General features: G+C 43.6%; 1 protein-coding gene across 2 annotated transcripts in view; it reads left to right on the forward strand.

The window, feature by feature from the left end:
- Positions 1-4,208: 4,208 nt before the first annotated feature.
- ZNF462 (zinc finger protein 462) overlaps positions 4,209-24,000 on the forward strand; it is an 85,120-nt gene continuing 65,328 nt past the window's right edge. Inside the window, exons 1-4 of one of the 2 annotated variants that reach the window (XM_056848829.1) lie at positions 4,209-4,455; positions 6,201-11,674; positions 14,239-14,403; positions 16,444-16,727. In XM_056848829.1, coding sequence (XP_056704807.1) covers positions 4,236-4,455; positions 6,201-11,674; positions 14,239-14,403; positions 16,444-16,727 — 6,143 coding nt within the window. In that variant the 5' untranslated portion in view covers positions 4,209-4,235. The remainder of the gene's footprint in view (positions 4,456-6,200; positions 11,675-14,238; positions 14,404-16,443; positions 16,728-24,000) is intronic. The other variant, XM_056848830.1, reaches the window with a different exon arrangement.

Consider the following 24,000-nt stretch of genomic DNA (forward strand, 5'->3'; position numbering starts at 1 on the left):
TCTGGCAGGCAGAGTCAGATGGTATGTCTTCTGTGCATAGAAGGACGACTCCCAAGAGGTTGAGGCTTACTGGAGGGCTTCCCCCTCCCTCCGTCCCCTCTTCCTCGCTCTCTTCCTCTCTCTTTCTCCATCCTATTTTATTTTTAAGTCCCACTTTCTACTTTTTTGCTCTGTCCGTAGGACGGTTCCGGCAGACCTTTAGCTTCTGGCAAAGGCTGGTGCGGCTGGAACCTTTGGGGGAGATAGAGAAAGGAGGTCCACCGTAAGGTTATTTTTGTCCACGGGTTTCTTAGGGGGGAAGAAAAGATGCTGGGGAGCCGGCAGCAAGGCCGGAGGCTCCAGGCCGCTCTTCTTTCCTGAAAGGGCGGAGAAGGAAGTCCTGCTCCTCTGATGGCACTGATTCCTTCGCAGCAGCCTTGCAAATAAAAAGAAGGAGAAGGAAAAAAGAGAGCGGTGTGTACTGGAGATGAGGCTGAGGATAAGTGGAGCCATGTTGTGCACTGGCGAGGGGAGCTCTGAGCCTTTCTCTCTGAGTACATGACTTGTCAGAGGTAAAATGGCTGTGCTTTCTCTCCCAAAGCTCAGAGGGCTAGGGCAGCTTAGTGAGTCTTAAAGCTCCAGTGACGCAGGAGCTCATATCTCTTGGAAGTGTGATAAACACATTCAGCAGAGCGGTGGCTCGCTTGGCTCAGATGCGAAAGGACTAAACCTGACGGGGGGGGGGGATGAGGTTGAAGGATGGGCAACGAGCATTGGAGGATCTGCTCTCCCCCCCACCCCACCCCACCCCAGCAATCTAAATTCAGGAGTCGTCTGCTGCACCGTGGAGAGGGGTGGGGGGGGGATTGTTTTCAGGTCTAATGGACTGTGCTAACGGAGGCTTGTGGGGTGGGGCCTCCGGGCTCACGGCTGTAATTTGATCCAGAGCAGATAGCAACCTCTTCCAAGCAGCCTGGCCTGGTGCTTGCACATGAAAGATTGAGTGTCTTGATTGTTGCTAGCTTGGTTAGCTGAAAAGAAGGCAGGGCCAAGGGCTCATTCTTTCAGTCCGAGGAAGGAGAAGGGTGCAGAGAGGAAGGAGGAAAGCCAATGAGGATTATTGCTGTTGTCGTTTTCAATCAGGCTACCAGGAGGAACGTCACTCCGAGGCAGAATCCGGTCCAGCAGTGCCTTTCTTGGTGACGTTGACCGAACGTTGTTGAGGCTGAACTTGCTGCACAAGTAACTTTTCTGTTCCTTGACAATAAGAGGATGGAATTTTCACGGGGACGTAGTTTTGGCCCTGCTCCATCTCTTGGACTTGTGGAGCGCCTAGATTGAATATGACTTGCTGGAGCATGTGAGGAGACTTTAAAAGACGCTATTAATTCATTAATCTAATAGTTGCTACTGGATCCGTGCCACCCTAGGGTAAAATTACTTATTTCTTTTTTAAAAACACTCCCCGTTTTTAAGTCCACTTATTTGCACAGAACGCTTAAGTATTTTTGAGCCTGATAATAACCTTTTCCTCAGAAGTCAAAAAGGGCAAGAGTCCAGTAGCACCTTAAAAACTAACAAAAATATTTTCTGGTAGGGTATGAGCTTTCGTGAGCCACAGCTCACTTCTTCAGATACAGCTAGAATGTGAATCCATCGGTCTTTAAGTAGAGGAACAGTATGTAAATGTGAATAGCAGGCTTGATGGGATTAGGTGTGATATGCAGAAGAGAATGCTGTTCACATTTACATACTGTTCCTCTACTTAAAGACCGATGGATTCACATTCTAGCTGTATCTGAAGAAGTGAGCTATGGCTCACGAAAGCTCATACCCTACCAGAAAATATTGTTGTTAGTCTTTAAGGTGCTACTGGACTCTTGCCCTTTTTGACTACCCCAAACAGACTAACACGGCTACCCACTGTGACTTTTCCTCAGAAGTGTGGGAAAATTAGATATAACAGGTGATGTTCTGAAATTCCATGGCTACTTTAACCCAGTACTCGTTTGCTGCTTCATATAATCAAACATAGAATCAAAAGATCCAGGGAACATTGCAAAAGATCAGATTCCCGTTATCCCATTGAGAGATCTCTGCATGGCAGAAGAACAGGGTGTTTCATGTTCTCCAACTCGGTAAAATCTTAAAATAATTCATGCATTAGAAAGATGCACAGTGACATGGCCATAATGCCGAGAACAATAGTTCGGAAAGATACACTGCTGGTTAAAATATTAGTAGTGAAGTTGTTGTGTATTATACTTGACTAGAGGAGTTGAATTTATGGTAAATCCCCACCTCAGTGACAAAACAGGTTACTTGGGGTCAGTCATTATCTTTCATCCTACTCCACAAGGCTGGTGTGAGGATGAACTGGAGTGATGCACACTATGTATACCACCTTGAGTTTATTGGAGAAAAGTGGATAGAAGCATATAATCGATAAATAGTAAATTGAGCTATACATTTGGCTTTTGTGAAAGCATTTGAAAAGACACCCCCCCCCAAACAGCTTTTGGATGTTAGAGGGCATATTATTGTCCAGTGCCTTTCTACCATGCTTCCTTAGTTCTGCTGTTACATCAGTCCACCTCCAACAAAGATTTACATGTAACCAGGCCTGTGCACACAGTAGCTATGAGTCAAACGTCTCAGTATTTCCTGGAGTCTGAGATGCCTGCAAGAATCCATGAGGGTTGTGTGTGTGCGTGTGCGTGTGTGTGTGAGAGTGAATGAAAGTAATTTTTAAAAATGTATTCTGACATTTGCTCGATACTAAATTTGGAGTACTGTAATAATCCTGTAGGTCAATAAATCATATAATAATTTGTTTCATTGAATTGTGTATCTCTGAATACGTGCCTTGGGAAAGTGCCATGGCTTGGTAGCATGCGAAAGAACCCAGATTCAGTCTCCGCCATCTTCAGGTAAAGTAGGGTTGCTAACCTCCAGGTATCACTGGAGAAAAGAGGCACTTGGTACTAATGGAATTGGGAGAAAATAAGTACCAACACAATGTATATGCAACCTAAGTTTAGTACAGTGAAAAAGTGCACAGTGAACAAACAACAAACATTACAAGCAGAAAAAATACATGGCTCTCAAAGAGTCTCACGGAATCTTCAACAATCTTCACTGAAGTTCTTACTCAAGTCCAAAAGGCTTCAACTAACAAAGTCCATAAGAAGGACGGTGGGAAAAACGGATTGTGTGAAACGTATTTTTCAAAGTCCATAATGGCAATTGCACCTCCCTTATCAGCCTGTCTAATTATAATGGACTCATCTCTAGAAAGGTCATTGAGAATTTTTTGTTGTGTTGATGTTAGGTTAGAGGGAGGTTTCCAAGTTTGCTTTTCTAAGGTTTCTATATCCCTATTCACAAGAAAGTTGAAAGTGCTAATTAGGTGGTTAGAGGTGTTAGGAATGAAAGTGGACTTACTCTTAAAGGGAAAGCAGTTATTTTCAGGGATGGAAGAATCATTTTTTAAAAAATCTCTCAATTTTATATTCCTAATGAATTTAAAAAGATCTATCTTAGTTTGAATTAGATTTTATATATGATTATTGTTGTATTTATCTAGGAGCCTTGTCTCCCGATATTAGAACGGTGTGCTGATGAAGCCGCTTGCGTGGCTGTGAAAACGTTAAAGTTAATCCGGACTGCGTTTCACACAATCCGTTTTTTCCACCGTCCTTCTTATGGACTTTGTTAGTTGAAGCCTTTTGGACTTGAGTAAGAACTTCAGTGAAGATTGTTGAAGATTCCGTGAGACTCTTTGAGAGCCATGTATTTTTTCTGCTTGTAATGTTTGTTGTTTGTTCACTGTGCACTTTTTCACTGTACTAAACTTAGGTTGCATATACGTTGTGTTGGTACTTATTTCCAACCTCCAGGTATTAGCAGGAGATCTGCTATTACAAGTGATCTCCAGCCGATAGAGATCAGTTCACCTGGAGAAAATGGCCGCTTTGGAAATTGGACTCTATGGCATTGAAGTCCCTCCCCTTCCCAAACCCCACCCTCCTCAAGCTCCGCCCCAAAAACCTCCCTCCGGTGGTGAAGAGGGACCTGGCAACCCTAAGGTAGAGGGATCTACCAGGAACCCGGTGGAGCTGCTGCTAGTCAGAAAGAATTATATTGACCTTGACAGAACAGTAGTGTAAGTATAAGGCCGTTTCCTGTGTATTCAGCTGCTTCTTTATTTTTTCCTCTTTCAGGATTTCCTGATGTAAAACCTACCATTAAGGACTATGGAGGTGTTGCAGTGTGATGGCTGTGATTTTCGAGCGCCATCCTACGAAGATCTGAAAGCTCACATCCAGGATGTCCATACCGCGTTTCTGCAGCCCACAGATGTTTCTGAGGAAACCCCGAGCCAGTCAAGGTTTAGTTCTATGAATAGCAGTGACCAGGCTGAAGTGGAATATTCTTCTGTAAAAGATGAATTTGCAATTGCAGACGAGATGGCAGGTAAAAAAAGTGTACCTTTCCCACCTCTGCCTTTGAAACGTTTCTTCGTTAGATTTTGGTCCTCTGCATCTTCTCCTCTGAGGCAAGGGCATCCTGAAGCTGTGGGTTGTTTTCCTCTCCATCCGTGTAGGCAGGACTAAAACTTTGACTTCCTGTCTGCTTTTGTCAATGGCTTTGCACTTGATCGTATAGATGTTGGTTTCAACTGCTGATCACAAGTGAAAAAATCATAGCCCTATGTTATCATTTCCATCCAATAACCATGGCTCATAGCTTCTGACTTACTTAAAATACTCCTCTTCCCCATTCAGATGTTACACTACTAAAGGTAAGGTAAAGGTCCCCTGTGCAAGCACCGGGTCATTCCTGACCCATGGGGTGACGTCACATCCCGACGTTTACTAGGCAGACTTTGTTTACGGAGTGGTTTGCCAGTGCCTTCCCCAGTCATCTTCCCTTTACCCCCAGCAAGCTGGTTGCTCATTTTACCGAGCTCAGAAGGATGGAAGGCTGAGTCAACCTTGAGCCAGCTACCTGAAACCAACTTCCGTCGGGATCGAACTCAGGTTGTGAGCAGAGCTTGGACTGCAGTACTGCAGCTTACCACTCTGTGCCACGGGGCTCCTGATAGTTACACTACTACTTTCCTGAAAAGCTGAATGTATTTTAGGACAATGGTGTGAAAAAGTATATAAATGTATGTGTCTGCCCCCCCTTCCCCTGGCCCAGTGAAAGTAATGATGGCATATATAAAACCATGCAGTTCCTCTGATGGAATGGCATTTCTGTTTGCGAAAGAAGAGCAGTGATTACTGCCAATTCTCACCTCCCACTGCAGACCCCCGAGTTTGCCAACAATGCTGTTCTGGAGGGTCTGCTCACTTCCAGGAACAAAATATCAGGGGGCTCAGTAGGCTGCAGCAGGAGGGAATCAGGAAAGGTGACTCCATGGAGTCTGTAGATAGAAGAAGAAGAGCTGATTTTTATACCCCAATTTTCCTCTACCTTTAGGGAGTCTCAACCCGGCTTACAATCACCTTCCCTTCCCCTCCCCATAACAGACACCTTTGTGAGGTAGGTGAGACTGAGGGAGTTCAGAGAGAACTGTGACTAGCCCAAGGTCACCCAGCCAGGCTTCATGTGTAGGACTGGGGAAACCAACCGATTCACCAGATTAGATAGAGTCCACTGCTCATATGGAGGAGTGGGGAACCAAACCTGGTTCTCCAGATTAGAGTTCACCTCTCTTAACCACTACAGCACACTGGCTTTTGAATACATGCCAGTATTTTCTCATTCCAAGAGAAGTATTAGAGATGAAGTTTTTACAGCCAGATTAGGGTATTTATTTATTTATTGTATTGGTGGATACTTGGTTGTCTATTTGTAGGTATATAAAGTGAAATATAAATTAACCCAGCATCGTATTCCATTGTTATTTCAAATGCAATAATTTACTGTTCCTTTTTAGTTTTGGGGTTTTTTTAATATCATTTTGCAGTAGCTCTTATCAATTATGCAAACTATTTTTGTGCAAACTCAGTTCTATTCATGCATTTAATCTCTGACCTCACCTAGAAAGGAACTGTAAGTGGCAGGTCAATATTATTACATTGTAGAAAATAAATTATAAACCCAGTGGTTACAGCAGATTTTTTTTCCTGATTAGGGAACTGTAATAATGCAGCACTTCCTAAAATACTTTTTTAAAATTTCTTGATGTTTTTTTGTGTGCCCTTCTTCAGGACAAAATGCTGCTCAGCTGGGGACTGGAAATTACTATAGCCATAGCCAGAGTTATTATGGCCAACATATGCTCTCTAAACCAGCAAACAAGTTTTTCCAGTGCAAATTCTGTGTGCGTTACTTCAGATCCAAAATCCTCCTCATAGAACATACACGGAAAGTGCATGGAGCTCAGGCTGGAGGAGGATCCCCAACTGGATCACCTGGTGCTGGATCCTTAAATTACAACATCATGATGCACGAGGGCTTTGGTAAGGTTTTTTCTTGCCAGTTCTGCACCTACAAATCTCCAAGGCGCGCAAGGATTATTAAGCACCAGAAGATGTACCACAAAAACAGCCTGAAAGAGAGCTCTGCTCCCCCTGCTGCTGCAGCTGTTATATCTGAATCAGCATCTACATCTGTGCCAGTGCAGGACTCTTGCAAGGAACTTCCAGCTGAGGTTGTAGAACGCAGCATCTTGGAGTCTATGGTCAAGCCCTTAACCAAGTCACGGGGCAACTTCTGTTGTGAGTGGTGTAGCTATCAGACACCTCGAAGGGAACGCTGGTGTGACCATATGATGAAGAAGCATCGCAGCATGGTCAAAATATTGTCCAGCCTAAGGCAGCAACAGGATGGGACCAGTATGCAAGACATATCGAGCAAGGGTCCACCAAGCCCCACCCAAAATTCCAACTATATACCTATGAATGCCTCTGGACGGGAGATGCCGAACGCAAACGTCTCAGACTTCAGGGGCACTATGAATAATTCTCTTGTCAGGTCCAACTCTTCTACTTCGTCAAAGTTTTCTTCTGTTTCTTATCCTCATTTGAAACATAAGGCACCTCACAACTCGGGCATTGTTAGTATGTCTGACAGATCCCGTTATGGGATTGCTGACATGGCAAATTCTTCTGCTGACATGGACACGAACAGTATGCTAAATGACTCGAGTTCTGATGATGAGCTGAATGAACTAGACAGCGAGAATGGGTTAAATTCCATGGATCACCAGGCTGCTGGACTAACTGCAGAGCAACTCATGGGATCCGAGGGCCACAAATTATTGGAAACAAAAGGGATCCCATTTAGGAGGTTTATGAACAGATTCCAGTGTCCTTTCTGTCCTTTCCTCACCATGCATCGGCGGAGCATTTCTCGCCATATTGAAAACATCCATCTCTCTGGAAAGACAGCAGTATACAAATGCGACGAATGTCCTTTTACTTGTAAGAGCTCCTTCAAACTTGGAGCTCATAAACAGTGTCATACAGGGGCAGCGTCAGACTGGGATGCAGTAAATTCCCAAACTGAGAGCATTGCATCGTCATTGAATGAAAGCACAGTATCCTATGAAGGAGGCAATATAAATGGCAGGAAGTCTGGGGGAATGATGGATTCCATGCAGCAACAGCAGCAGTCCCCACAATCTAACTCACAACATCCATATAAATGTACCATGTGCAATTATTCCACAACTACTTTGAAAGGTCTTCGGGTTCATCAGCAACACAAGCATTCGTTTTGTGACAATTTGCCAAAATACGAGGGGCCATCGTCAAACACACCACATGAAAGTGAGCCCGAGACTCATGCCTCTCCCAGCACTGTGAAGAAAAGCCAGACCTCAATTCTTGGACTGTCTTCTAAAAACAATTTTGTAGCTAAATCTTCTAGAAAGATGTCCAATGACTTTCCTCTAGATCTGTCACCAGTGAAGAAGAGAACAAGGATTGATGAGATAGCTAGTAATTTGCAAAGCAAAATCAATCAAAACAAGCAACAAGAAGATGCAGTGATTAATGTAGAGGATGATGAGGAAGAAGAGGAAGACAATGAAGTAGAGATAGAGGTAGAATTGGACAAGGAAGAAGAACAAGCAGAGCAGTTGATGGAAATTGCATCATTCACTTCCCAACAAATGTGGGGAAGAGATGCTGCTGAATCTCAGAAGGAATCCAGATACAGAAACATCCCACATGATTACAACTCAACAAATGGTGCCGAAATTGAGTTAACTATATCTGAGGATGAGGAGGACTACTATTGTTCTTCCATTGGCTTGAAGGACCAAGGTCTGAATTCATCCGTTTTGGGCAGCCAGTCGAGTATGTATGGATCTGATCAAAACAATGACAATTCTGACTACGGTGATTCAGGAAGGCTTTACTATTGTAAACACTGTGACTTCAGCAACAAATCTGCCAGAAGTGTTAGCACTCATTACCAACGGATGCATCCATACATTAAATTTAGCTTTAGGTATATCCTAGATCCCAATGATCACAGTGCAGTGTACAGATGTCTTGAATGTTACATTGATTACACAAACTTTGAAGACTTGCAGCAGCATTATGGCGAGCATCACCCTGAAGCTATGAATGTACTAAACTTTGACCACTCTGATTTGATCTATCGATGTCGCTTCTGCTCATACACCAGCCCGAATGTTAGAAGCCTAATGCCGCATTACCAAAGAATGCACCCAACAGTTAAAATTAACAATGCAATGATATTCTCAAGTTATGTGGTTGAGCAACAAGAAGGGTTAGGCCCAGAGTCGCAAACTTTGAGAGAGATCTTAAATTCTGCCCCTAAAAGTCTGGCCACTTCCACGCCAGTTGCGCGCGGGACTAGCATGCCCGCTGCTTTTAACAAAAACTCTCCAAAAGGTAATAGTCCTGAATCTGACAGCCAGAAGGAGTCCACAGTAAATAGTGTTGTGGTTTATGATTGTGACGTTTGTTCGTTTGCAAGTCCTAATATGCATTCTGTCTTGGTACATTACCAGAAAAAGCATCCTGAAGAGAAGGCATCATATTTCAGGATTCAGAAGACGATGCGGGTTGTATCTGTCGAGAGGGGCTCAGCTCTGGCTCAGATGGCGTATGAACTGGGATCACCCGTTTCCCCCAAAATGTCCAACATGCCTTCACAACTGCCACCTCCACCACCTCCAGACCTTACGACCGAGCTTTACTACTGCAAGCACTGTTCATACAGCAATCGGTCAGTGGTTGGAGTACTGGTGCATTACCAGAAAAGGCATCCAGAGATAAAGGTTACTGCAAAATACATTAGGCAAGCACCTCCCACTGCAGCCATGATGAGAGCTGGGGAGATGCCGCCTGGTATTCATAGGCCACCTGGATCTATGCAGCAGCTTAACAGGGGCAACACTGGGAGTTCTGTAGCTCCGTCGGAGAATGAGATGTTCTTTTGCCAGCACTGTGATTATGGAAACCGGACTGTGAAAGGTGTGCTCATACATTACCAAAAGAAGCATCGTGATTTCAAAGCCAATGCGGATGTGATTAGGCAGCACACTGCCACAATCAGAAGCCTTTGTGATCGTGGCCAGAAAAATTTACCTGGCGGCTTGCAGATTCACACTTTGAACGCCGAACGAGAGAAAACGAAGCTGAGAGCTCTCAAATGCAGGCAGTGTTCTTATACCTCTCCCTATTTCTATGCGTTGCGGAAGCATATTAAAAAGGATCACCCAAGCCTGAAAGCCACAGTCACTTCTATTTTGCGATGGGCGTTTTTGGACGGCTTAATAGAAGTGGGATATCACTGTGAATGGTGTATCTATTCTCATGCTGAGCCCAGCGGCTTGCTTGTACATTACCAAAGGCGGCATCCTGAGCATTATGTTGATTATACGTACATGGCAACGAAACTGTGGGCAGGGCCAGATCCTTCCCCTCCAGCCTTACTGATACCATCAGAGATGAAAGCATATAAATGCAGAGACTGCATTTTTGAAGCATCTTCCATTTGGGATATTACTAATCACTACCAAGCTTTTCATCCTTGGGCTATGAATGGGGATGAATCAGTGTTGCTAGATATCATAAAGGAGAAGGATGCTGCTGAGAAAGCCAACCCAGCTCCCAATGATACTGGAGCCCGGATAAATTTGGAAGACCCGACAGCAGCATCAGCACCACGGATGGATCAGGATACAGAGTACGCAGAGGATGCAAACCTTCCCCAAGACAAAGCTATCCAGCTCAGCTCTGTGAACCCTGCAATATCTTCAACCCCCTACCAATGCACAGTGTGCCAGTCGGAGTACAACAATTTGCATGGCCTTCTGACCCATTATGGCAAAAAGCATCCTGGGATGAAAGTGAAAGCTGCAGATTTTGCACAGGACATAGACATCAACCCGGGAGCTGTGTACAAATGTAGGCATTGCCCATACATTAATACACGCATCCATGGTGTTCTTACACACTACCAGAAACGACACCCTTCAGTAAAGGTCACTGCAGAAGATTTTGTGCATGATGTGGAACAACCTGCTGACATGACCCAGAACGATGTGGAAGAGACCAGCAGAATTTTCAAGCAAGGCTATGGTGCTTACAGGTGTAAATTGTGCCCTTACACACATGGTACTTTAGAGAAACTCAAAATTCATTATGAAAAATACCATAACCAGCCTGAGTTCGATGTGTTTGCACAGTCTCCTCCTAAGCTACCTGCCTCTGTGGAACCTGAAGTAGTCACTGAAATTAAGCCTTCTCCAGAAATTGTCCCTGAGGAAATTATTGGAGATGATTCAGTGCCACCGTCTCACTTTTCAAGTTCCCACTTGGTTTCTCACACTGTGTTCCGATGCCAGCTCTGTAAGTATTTCTGCTCCACCAGGAAAGGGATAGCGAGGCACTACCGAATCAAACACAACAATGTCCGGGCACAGCCAGAAGGCAAGAACAACCTCTTCAAATGTGCTTTGTGTTCCTACACAAACCCTATCCGTAAAGGTTTGGCTGCGCATTACCAGAAGCGCCATGACATCGATGCTTACTACACTCACTGCTTGGCAGCCTCAAGGACCGTAAGTGACAAACCCAACAAAGTGATCATTCCCTCGCCCCCGAAAGAAGATTCCCCTCAATTAAGTGAGGAGCTGAGGAGGGCAGTGGAGAAGAAGAAATGCTCCCTTTGCTCCTTCCAGTCTTTCAGCAAAAAAGGAATCGTGTCCCACTATATGAAACGGCACCCTGGCGTCTTCCCTAAGAAACAGCACGCGAGCAAGTTGGGGGGTTATTTCACGGCCGTCTACGCCGACGAGTATGAGAAACCGCCTGCCCCAGAAGAGGAGAGGAACGATTTTGAGAAACCCGAAGTCGAAGCCGAGGGTCAGGAAATGGAGTGGCTCCCTTTCCGATGCATCAAGTGTTTCAAACTCTCCTTCAGCACAGCCGAGCTGCTGTGCATGCATTACACGGAGCACCACAGCAAGGACTTGAAAAGAGACTTTAGCATACTGGGAAGTGGGGCCCGCTTCCAGAACCCCACTTTCCAGTGCAAGCACTGTGACAGCAAGCTGCATAGCACGGCGGAGCTGACCGCACACTTGAACAGTCACAATGAAGAATTCCAGAAGCGTGCCAAACGTCAAGAGAGGAGAAAGCAGCTTCTGAGCAAGCAAAAATATACAGATGGTGCATTGGTAGATTTCAAACAAGAGAGGGTAAGGATATGTTTTCACGTTTTATATTTATATTTGGTGTTCTTTCTCCTCTTCCGCCCCGGGAGATTTCTCATTACTAGCGTCCAGATGCACGTTTCCTTTGGCAGCTGAGGAGCCACAGGCTCACCAGTGACTTAGTGTGCCAGTATGCCCTAAGTCAATTAAACATTGCAGCTTGATTACACCCCCCCCTTCCTTTCATTTCTTCCACCACTTCCTCTAACTCCTGGCATGTTCTCTCCCCCTCCCCTCCTCCCCTCCCTAATTCCAAAGCTAATTTCTCTTTGGCACCAAATTCTATTAGCCCTCTAGTGTGAGAAAATTGCTGCTTTTTCTCCTCTTTAGTGGTCTCCTCCTCAGTTCCCAAGTATTGATATGGCTGAAAGAATTTTTTTAACAGTGTCGTTGAGAAGACATGGCAGCATCACAATCACATGTGTGTGGGAAGTGCTGTCAAGTCGCAGTCAACTTATGGCAACCCCAGTGAGGGTCTTTCAAGGCAAGTGAGAAGCAGAGATAGTTTGCCATTGTCTTCCTCTGCAGAGTCTTCCTTGGAGGTCTCCCTTCCAAGTACTGACCCTGCTTTAGCTTCTGAGATCTGATGAGATCAGGTTATACCATGCTGCCTTCCCTCTCCACATAATCACATACACCTCCTTTCAAATCCTTTGAAGTCCATGGGTTGGTTTAGAGCATGTTCCTTGTGAGCTACAGATCAAATACTTCCTTGTTTTACCGATTTCATCTTGGAACAACAGCTTGGTAGGAGTCAGAGTTTAAAACTGAACTGCATGTGAAAAACTAATAGGTTTTTAACCACTTTTCATTTTGTGTTTGGAGGCTGCCGCCATGTTGGTCAAAGAGAACACAGTAAATGCATCTTAGTGAATCAACAGCAGTGGATTTTAGTCCCAAATTTGGTTTGCTAGAAGTGTAATTCTCAAATAGGATCTCAGTTTGAGCTTGACGGTCCTCAGACTGTTTCTTTTATTGTTGGGGTCCTGTTTTAGGAGACTCCATTCTGTAGCGTGGTAGTAAAAGTGAGGAATGATGGGAGTGAAGAGATACAGATGAAGGGTTGTGGAGGTCAAGATGACTTCCTGGCCACAGGTGCCAAATAACATGTCCAGGAGTAGACTGTCTGCCTAGAGATCAGGTCTCAGTCTAACCTGGACAAATGCAAGCAGGCCTGATTCCAGAAATATTTTGAAACACAGTTCTGAAAGAAGGAAAGGTAGGAAAATTCAGCACCTCACATGTCCATATTGTTAAGTGTTTCATTCAGGTTCTTGTATCATTCAGATGCAAAGGACCCATGTCCTGGTTTTACAGAGATCATCATCTCAGAGAGTTTTTATGGATATTTCCCTTTGTTAAAAAATCAGTTCCCTTTTGCATGAATAACAACTCTTTTACGGAGAATAGATACGTTCTGTCAGTACTTCCAACAAGAGTGTATACCTGCTACAAAAGTAAAGCCAGTTTTAAGCTTGTTTAACCTTTATGGCTTTGCCTAAGGAACCTTGGAATATTTAATTTGGTGAAGGCGTTGAGAATTCTCCTTACCTAGAGCATGTGCTTCATACACATGCATACACACTACAATTTCTGGATTTGCCTCTGGAAAGCCATAGAGGTTAAAGTGGCTATAGCACAAGCATGTTTCAAGAGACATCAGTTCATGGAAAAACAAAAGTGTTCTGGTATTTGTTTTCATGTGTAATAATGTTATTAATAGAAGGGTTCAAACTTGAAATGCGATTTTCTACATGATCTGAAGGATGTAGGCTATATTCTACATCTGCACTAACTGTACAGTCCTGAGTAGAGCTATACCCTTCTGAAACCATTGTAGTCACCATGCATTCCCATGATTTGGCGTACAGGAACGGCAAGGAGAAGGCGCAAGCAAGCTGCCTCCTAAAGCAGTTCCCCATTTGCCGAAAAACAAAAACAAAAAGCCATTTCACAGCTTTTTTTTGTTAAACGGGGCCTTTCGCCCCATAGAGAACAGCAAGGCTGCACCTGCTAAAAAGCAGGCGCAGCAACGCTGTTCTCAGTGCTGGTGTAATAGGGCGAAAGGGGGCAGGAAACTGCCTACCTGCGGCTCCTTTCCCCAGCCTACCCCAGCAACGCCCTGGGAACACCCCCCCACGCTGGCGCCGCAAGTCTCCACCGTGGTCTTGTGCCGTGATTAGACACACTTATGCTGGTGGCGAGGTCAGGCCACCTCCTAAGAAGAACTGGCCCCCAGCCTCAGGAATGGTTAGGATGGCACTACATGGCTGCAGTCCTGTACATATGTAACTGGGAGTAAGCCTCTGTGAATACAAAAGGATTTACTGCTGAGTAAACCTGTATTGGATTGCATTATGCAATCATTCAGGGGTCTTTAAACAACAGTCTTTAAATTAAATGTATGCTGCCACCGTGATTTACATGTTGTACCATTAATACTATTGCGTATTTTATTTTACACTGCAGTCTTGCTGTCTGGTTGTTTAAAACACCAGCAGACCTTTCTGGGAACAAATTTAAGTTTCATATATTGTGTTGCCTTGCAGCCTTTTGGTAACTTGGAAGAAGTTTCAAAGCTGAAAGAGAGAAAAGTTGTAGGTTACAAATGTAAATTTTGTGTGGAGGTTCATCCAACTCTTCGAGCCATCTGCAACCATCTCCGTAAGCACGTTCAGTACGGGAATGGCTCCGCGGTGTCTGCTGCAGTCAAGGTGAGAAAGTTTAAGAATGAATTAGTTTGGGAACTAAAGGCCTGTAAGGGGGAAGGGGCCATTTTTTCCATTTAATTCCAGGATATTCTGGATCAGACAGCACAATACTGCAGCTAACCACGTCAAACAAGAATAACAGTATATCCTTTCTTTCCCCCCAAACTGCATTTCACACACACACCCATGCATGGCAATATGTTGAGACCCAAAGATTTACAATGCAGTCCTATGCAGAGTTAATTCCATTTCAGCTATGGTTGCCAACTTCCAGGTACTAGCTGGAGATCTCCTGCTATTACAATTGATCGCTCCTGCTATTACAAGTGATCTCCAGCCGATAGGGATCAGTTCACCTGGAGAAAGTGGCTGCTTTGGCAATTGAACTCTGGGCATTGAAGTCCCTCCCCAAACCCCGCCCTCCTCAGGCTCCACCCCAAAAGCCTTCCACTGGTGTCGAAGAGGGACCTGGCAACTCTAGTTTCAGCCCATTGATTTCACTGGGGTTGCCGTGTTCGATTGCTAGTCAGGGAGCATTTTGTGGCTGTTCTGAGTTGCCATTATGCTTCCTCCCCTTTAATCTCTTCAGAAAATGAGTACAGAAGCACTTATTAAAGTGAGCGTACTTTTGCGCCCTGAATTCTAACATATACAGTGAATATGGTGTTATATAAGGTGTGCATCCAAGGTCTGAGTGTATGCCACAGAATCCGCTTCCTCAGAACCTCAGTGTTCTCTCTTTCTTTGCTGCTTGTTTTAAAAAAACAGTTTTCTAGTCCTTATTGGGTGTGAAGATATGCTGGTGTGTGTGGGCAGGGGCTAACAGAAAATCAAAGACCAGAGAAGTTGGTGAATAAGGTTTCCAGTGGTAAAAGGCAGGTCCTTGGTGTCTTGCATAGTCTCCCACTCCCCACTAGCTGAAGTTGAAAAGAAATACACAAAATAGCTCAAGTGGCAAAATTAATGATGCAGAAATAAGAGAAAGCACACTCATTTGCTTAGTGTGTATAATTTATGCACAATTCATCATTCAGTTCTGCTTGCTGCAGAATTTGTGCTAACTTGTTGCAGATTAGATTTTTCAGAGCGAAGTGCACACAGTTCTTTGTGCATCTTCCAGTCACAGAATTCATTCAGTTCACAGAATTAATTTGATCAATTATGGGGAGGGGGTCACAAAGTGGGAAGGATAATGGTGATTGTATTTGTTCATGAGTAATTGAGTGCTTGTAAATGTTGGTAGGGAGAATTCTGGTGTGTGAACTAGGGTATAAATGAGGGACTGGAAGCATGTAGCACATGAGAGTTCTCGATCTCGAAATATCATGACAATTTCAAAGTCATATTCCTGATGATCCCTTTGAACTCTGAAGTTTAGGACCAGGTGTGTTTTCTGGTGGAAAGAGATTACCAATTCATAGAACTTCATCCAAAGAACACAGACTAGCTGTCTCCCACAAATTCTATCAAAGAGATCCAAATACAGAAAGAATGAAACCATTGTACTTGAGGAGAAAATTTCATATTAGCTTGTTTTTAGTCTTTTCCCTTTATCCCCAAAATGTGATCTTACAATAAGATTTCTTAATTTCGAAAACTTCGAAAAATGCAGCAGGCTAGAAAAATATTTTGCTAATTCTGTATAAAATTGAAGGATTTTCACCAAATGTGGAGCAAACGTTCTGTTCTAATTTTATATTAGTAAGCTTAAGGATAGAGAGCAAGCACTGTTATAAGGAAGATTGCATTTCTTTAGAATATACATTGGCTCCATCTAATGAAGTGAACTATTGGGATTTTTTTTAACAAACAGTCTTGGAAAGTGATATGTTCCAGCAATGCTATTTCATGTGGTTCCAGTGCAATATTTCCTCTAGGGATAACTTCCTGATTGTAGGGGATATTTTCAGAATTGGCTCATAACCTGGAACTGTAGAGATGCTACTGTTATAGGAAAAATTAGACTTCCGTAGATTTAAAGGTGACACAGGGCAGAAGGGAGAGAGAGAATTGATGGCTTTGGGGGGGATGTGTGTCTTTTAGCAGGAAGCTGAAGATCCTTCACATGCAGCTTTCTTGGAGGGTATTGAGGGAGCCAAAGACCCGGGCAGTGTTGCCACTGTGGAACTTGCGGAAGCTGACTCTGGACCATCACTGGAAGATGAAACCAGACCTGGTGGCTACCACTGCAGCCAGTGTGACCGGGTTTTGATGTCTATGCAGGGTCTACGATCGCATGAGAGGAGTCACTTGGCACTGGCCATGTTTACTCGTGAAGACAAGTACAGCTGCCAGTATTGTTCCTTTGTCTCTGCTTTCAGGCACAAGTAAGTTTGTATTACTTAACATTCGGTTAGCAAGTGTCAGGGTTTGGATCCTACCAGGTTTTCTGCAGGCAAAGGAGGGAGTAGAGGCTCCTTGTGACCACTGGAAACCCAGTGCTGGGACTCCTGGGACCCAAATAGATAAAAAGCCAGATGGAACTGGAGCTGCAGTGAGGAGAGAGGGATTGTGGGAGATCAGGTGGGAAAGCTGGCAGGATCCAACCCCATGTGATAAGAAATATGGTTAAATGTCAATGCGGATATAATGTTTTTGGATGTACTGATGTTAAATGGAGCAGCTAGAATAGCCCTGGCTGGCCCAATCTTGTCAAAGTTTAGGTAACCAGAAAAAACCCACATGAAAAAAGCCCACAAGAAAATTGCTCACAAAAAAAAAAACACCACGGTCATAAATGCACACAAGAAAAAAGCCCACATGGAAAGAAGCCCTCACGGGGAAAAGCCCACACAGAAAAATACATTTGAATACTTAATATTATTTATTTATTTTGTTTTTAAGAAATTACAGCCATAACATAATTTTTATAACCCATAACATAACTTTCACAACTATTAACATTAACAATTACTTAATAAAAAATAACTAGATCAGAAAGAACCATATTTTATTATTTCCAAATCATGAAAAACCCTATTTGTACTGGTATGATAATACCTGATAATTATTCATTTTTTATCCTTACATTTCACATTAATTTTATTCACACTTCTGTAAAAGTCTCTTGTTATTTAACTATATACTTTATTCCTTTACAGTGATTATTTGACATGAAATTAAAGCCATTTCACTGTTTTAATATCCCTGCCGATTCTTTCATTTGACATGAAAATGAAGCTATTTCACTGTTTTTATATCTCTGCCAGCTGTTGAAAACAAACCCGGAATGAATGGGGACCCCCTGGATTAAATGAGGGACCAACATTCAATAATAAATCGAGTAAATAATAATTCAGATATAAATCTTTACTGCAAATTAGCCAATCTCCTTAAGTAAGTAAGTTTATCTTCCACTTGCTCATACTGCTGCACAGAAGTGGCAACCATGTCATGTAGTGCCTCGTATCTTCTCTTTTTCACCTCTGGGTGACCTGCTTGTGCATTAGCCAATGTTAATTTGTGGCAAAACAGGTCCCTCTGCAGTCCATCAAATAGAAACCACACACTGGGATGACTGCAGTGGAACAGGGAATTAAGAGCATTGTGAAATCCTTCACAACAGTTGGTAGTTTTTGGTGACCGTTCAAGGGCTGCATCATGATGATTCCATATTCTTATAGGAAACTGAGAATCTCTACCTGCTGCACCCTCGATATATGTAGAAAAGAAGTACGTGAGCACCTCATTGTAGCTGTCTTCATCGGGAAATGTGGCGGCAAGCTTTTCAAAAACACTTCTTACATCATCTATTGGGACAAAGGCTATTGCAGCAAGAGACTTCAGTGTAATTTTTATGTTCATATTAGTTTCATATTCAGTCTTCAAGCCAACATTGTTGATTTTCCTAATGAGACTCTGACACAGATGAAAATAACACCCTTTGACCTCAGCGGGTGGAAAGGCAATCTTTACTGCATTCATACAAGTCTTCTCAAAATCGACTAAAATCTTTTGAGGTGCCAGCTTTGGAATCAATAGCTTCATTATTTGAAACATTCTATTATAGGTGCCTGTGTTCTTTTTTTGGAGTAAAATGTAAATACATGGCAGATATGAATTACCCACCTTGCCATGCCACGTGTACAGTTGGTAAAACATATTTGGCACTTTATCAAATGTGCTATCTCCATAGATGGTATCTTTGTTCAATTCGAGCATAAGATCTCTTATCACCTAAAACCAGAATTCTGTCTGGATTCTCCACACCTGAATCCTGAAGTATGAGTTGACTACTTTTCAGGGATGTCAAAATTTATGGTTTTGGGGTTAGGCAAATTACCATTTGTTCTGTGATAGAGAAGACTTCTTGCGAGGGATGATTGTCTGGGCATATGGGCCAATATATCATTATTTAACGCTGACAACGCGTTTCCTATCACATTGCGAGGAGTAGCACTTACTGCTCCCATGTCTTCCCTCATTTTGCTTCTGGCAATGTTTGCTGCTGCTTTTTGAGGACAGGAATCATGACAATGCTCTGTTGGTTCTTGAACTACGTTGCCATCTTTTGTTTTTATAATTGAATGGCACTTTATAGAGCGATTCTGTCTGCATCTCCAAGTCACCACTCCATTGACAGTGCGAAAAGCGAGATACTCAAACCCCAAGTAAATCATAACTTCATTGTTCTTCTGGCTTCTTGAAAACTCCACTGTTTGCACTACAAAAATAAAAAAATAAAACTCAATGTACATTAAAAAAAACAGCAATAAGATAGTTGTGTAATAATTGTGCAAGTCAGTAGGGTGCCTGTGCAACTCAGACTTGAGGCAAATGCTGAAGTAGGCCTCTGGCGCACCTCCCTGCCATCCCCCTGCCCCCCATCTGGAGCCCTCATCTGGAGGCCTGGTCTACCGCCATAAAAGCCTCTTGGTAGATCTGGCCTCCAGATGAGTCCCATCGGGAGGCCAGGTCTACCTATTGGCTTTCTTGGTGCTAGACTCCCTGGACTCCAGGGGCCCATAGAAGCCAATGGGTAGACCTGGCCTCCGAGGGTCTTCACAAATGAGAGTGTTCTTGTTGTCTCAGAACACAAGCATAGGAAACTACACACACTTCAGCAATTCTCCAAAAACTACAGGGGCTGAGCAAGAGTCCAGTAGAGAATGCAAACTGTGAGAACTCCAGAGGTAACGTCCTGCTTCTCTGAATTGAAGGTACTCAGGAAGCCATTTGTTGTCAAGGTAACGGATGGCCTTTCAAATGGACTATGAAGGTACTCATCATTTTTAACAAATAAGATGTTTGCTTCCAAACATATTGTGAATATGGAAATGTTTCTACTTTGAGTATTTTTCCGTGTGGGCTTCTTTCTGTGTGGGCTTTTTTCCATGTGGGCTTTCTTCCGTGTGGGCTTTTTTCCATGTGGGCTTTCTTCCGTGTGGGCTTTTTCCCATGTGGGCTTTTTTCTTGTGTGCATTTACGACCGTGGGTTTTTTTTCTGTGGGCAATTTTCTTGTGGGCTTTTTTCATAGAACCCAAAGTTTATAAGCTAAGCAGGGTTGGCCATGGTTGGTACTTGCATGGGAGACCACCAAGGAAGACTGGGGTTGCTATACAGAAGAAGGCAGTGGCAAACCACATCTGCTCATCTCTTGCCTTGAAAACCCCATGGTCCTGGGGTCACCATGAGTTGGTTGCAACTTGACAGCACACAATTATTATTAATAAAATTTAACTTACAGGAGACTGGGCTGGATAATACTTAGCCTTTACTGTGACCCTCTAGTTCTATAGAATTCCTCACAATGTTTATTTTTAAGTCTCCAGAGCTCACAGATGGTGAGCTATTCATAAAAAAATCCAGATATTACATTTAGTGGGAGAAAGGGCCTGAACCTAGTGGATATGGAGATGGTCTTGGTATCTCCTAATAAAGGATCTAAGATATTGGGAACCACCTGTGTCTGACCCCCTGGAGATCCACTACCAGTTAAAGAAGACAATATAGAACTACATGGTCGGCTTTTAAGCATCAGAGTCTATAACCTAATAACCACTTTATTTGTAGCTTAATTTTAAAATAATTATAATTACAAAAATAATAGAAACTGCCATCCTAAACTGCAAACTGAAGTGTGCTAACTAGGTAGTAAGACTTACAATTGAATAAGCATACATATTATTGTTTTCATAGCCCTTTTTGGATATTTGGATTGTGCCTACCCAGGGGCCAGCTAACAATATGTGTCAGGAGTGTGACTACCTGCAGTCCTCCTGATATGCTCCGTGACCATGTTGTCTGAAAAGGGGACAGGCAGATCTGTACATGCAACTTGAGACTCTGATTTTTCAGGGTTCAGGTTGGCATGTTCTGAGGCTAAAAATCTACACATTTCTTCTATCAAACATGGTGGGCGCACTTACTGACAGTATCTATGTGTAGTTGCCAGCTTCCTGGCTTGAATGGACTGGAACCTCTGAGAAGGGCCAATATTTTGCTTCAAGAGATGGGCATACCATTTACAAGTGTGCATCATATCTGGAAGATGGTCCATCCTCTGCTAGTTTGTTCTCAATGTGTTCATTTGTTTGAAAGTGATGGCTTTCAAAGTTGTTTTAGGGTAGAAAGCAGTTACTGTTTTGGTCACAGAAATGAAGAGTTGAGTGGAAGACACACAAACAGTTGGCCACCCATCCAGCATAGTGTCAGAGACGTTTGTGTTGAACTGTGGTGTTGGTGTGTTACTTTTTCTCACCATGAAATTATTATGGCCACGATTGTACAAAAGAGCAGCCTAATTTGTGAATTACGAGATGACAAGAGTCACTGGAAAAGACAGTCATGCTAGGAAAAGTTGAGGGCAGCAGGAAAAGAGGAAGACCCAACAAGAGATGGACTGACTCAATAAAGGAAGCCACAGCTCTCAGTTTGCAAGATCTGAGCAAGGCTATCAAAGATAGGACATTTTGGAGGACTTTCATTCATAGGGTCGCCATGAGTCGGAAGTGACTTGATGGCACTTACACACACACACAATTTGTGAATGCTTTACGCATTGTTATCTGGAAACAAATCCTAGTGAGTTCAATGGGGCTCACCTCTAGTTTGGAAAGTAAGGTTAGGATTGCAGGATGGTTTTCCTAATATAGTTGTGTAACAGCTTTTAATAGATGTTCTAGGAAACTAACATTTATAGTGCAGAAACCAACATGTTGAATTGACAGCTCTGATTTGAGGCGGTGGGCGAGGGAGGTTCTCTCCGACTTTTCATTCCTGCTTGGTAGATCACTCATTGTAAAAAAAAAGAAGTTCACTGAGAATGTAGGACAATTATTTCTCTCTTTGAAGTAGATGCCTTTAACTCCCCCCCCCCTCGAATCTGAGCCTTTCTCCTCTCTCTCTGCTCACACACAATGGCACCATTGACTCATCGGTGGTGGATCTCTTCAAAAGCATACTGTTGGCTTCGTGCCTGCCTTTCTGCTTCTTGCTTTCAGGAGAACACACTCCACCATAGTTCTGTTGTCCACCAGGCTGAACAGTGAAACAGAAGGAGGGAATACTTTGATTCTTTTTTTCCCCCAAACAGGAGAAGGTCCATTATAGTTTCATCTTGTAGACAGTTCATAACTCCCTGCATGACAAATGCATATTGTCCGTTTTCAGATGAGACCTGGAAGCGTGCAGAGAAAAAGCTCCTTTTGTGCTTCCTTTCCCAATGCTGCTTTTAAACATCCAAGGAAGCCCACAGTGTGGCTTCATTGATTGTATGGGTCCACCTCTGCTGATCTCTTCCCTTGAAAACCCCCATGGTTCTAGGGTTGCTATGAGTCAGTTGTGAATTGACTGCACATTATTATTATTATTAATAATAATAATTATAAAGGTAAAAGTAGTCCCCTGTGCAAGCACCGGGTCAATATTGGCCCATGGGGTGACATCACAGCCCAACGTTTATTAGGCAGACTGTGTTTACTGGGTGGTTTGCCGTTGCCTTCTCCAGTTGTCTGCACTTTACCCCCAGCAAGCTGGGTACTCATTTTACTTACCTTGGAAGGATGGAAAGCTGAGTAAACCTTAAGCTGGCTACCTGAAACCGACTTCCGTTGGGATCAAACTAAGGTTGTGAGCAGAGCTTTTGACTGCAGTACTGCAGCTTACCACTCTTACCACTCTGCACCATGGGGCTATAATAATAAATTATTATTATTATGCCACCAGCTTATATAAGCAAGGATCCTATTTATGAGGGGCTTCTCATAAAGCTTCTCATATTAGGCTTCTCATAAAGGAGCTTGGCTTTTTTAAACTAAAGGTGGGAGGGTAAGGTGGAGATTAATGTAAACATTAGAAGATATTAAAAAGAAAACAACATTAGCAACTTCTATCTCCGTTGGCAGCTTCTATTGTTTGGTGATATGGCCCTACTGGTGCCGTTCCATCTTTGCAGGAGGTGTTTACACTGAAGGGCAGGAGAACTGGGCTTTGGGGCAAGATCTCTGTCTACTCTGCCGTTTCATGAATCTTCAGTGATTGAAAGCCCATAGTATGTCAAGGATGTTGAAACAAATATCTGTGACGCTTGCCAGCTCTGATTACAAAAGTTCTGGTACATGGGTGGGGCAAAGGAGAGGAGCCAGGACAGATAAGGAGGCGGAACCTGGCAAACACTGAAAAGAGCAGAGCCTCTTCCCCTCCTGTGGCTGATGCTGGCATATAAATCGGGCCTGTCTTGTGCTCGTACCCTGTTGTCAGGTGAAGGGGCTGGCCCAGGTAACTGCCACTGACAGGTTGCCTTCCTTGACTTCATAGAGCCAGGAGGGAGGAGGAGGAAGAGGCAGCCGCAGAAGAAACATACTCAAGTATTCTGCTGCTCCTTGTTGTGGCAACATGCGAGAAGCCAGGGCTGAGATCAGCTGTGTGACTCCTCGGAGTACATATATGGTTATGCAGTTCAAGCATGAAAATGATGCTGCTTTCACTGAAGAAGAGATTCCACACACATACCAAAGAGAATCTGGCAACTGGCCTATGGATACAAGCTGCATCTGGGATACCTTTCCCTATCAGATGGCAACCTTATCCCTTTTGGGGAATTAGTGTGTGGGACAGTTGTGATGGTGGTGGAAAATGCTGTCGAGTCACAGCCGTCTTATGGCTACCCCATAGGGTTTCAAGGCAAGAGAGGAACACAAGTGGTTTGCCTTTGCTTGCCTTTCCATAGCAACCCTGGACTTCCTTAGTAGTCTCCCAACTGAGTACTAGCCATGGCCGACCCTGCTTGGCTTCCAAGATCTGACGAGGCTGGGCTTACCTGGGCTATCATTTCAGGGTTTAGTGTGGATACGAGCAGGCAGTTGAGCCTCTAGCCGCTCTCTGTTATCTGGTTTTGCTTTTTAAAGGTGAGGGTGTTTGCTGTGTGGGACACAAATCAGGTGGGCTTCTAATTATATGGCAGGCTGTTCAGGAGCTGGGGTTCCCTACATGGATCCAGCAGTCTTAACCACAGCAGCACCAAAAACAACAACCAAAAAACCCCCAAAAAGCTTTCAAGTGGTTTTGCTGATAACCAGGATAATCTGGAGAGCCTTTTCATACAAACTGCTTCCATTCCAGAATTTGTGCTCCCAGAGGAAACCTTTCTGCCTTAGGAA

Source organism: Euleptes europaea, chromosome 4, assembly GCF_029931775.1.
Source record: "Euleptes europaea isolate rEulEur1 chromosome 4, rEulEur1.hap1, whole genome shotgun sequence".
Lineage (NCBI taxonomy): Eukaryota > Metazoa > Chordata > Lepidosauria > Squamata > Sphaerodactylidae > Euleptes > Euleptes europaea.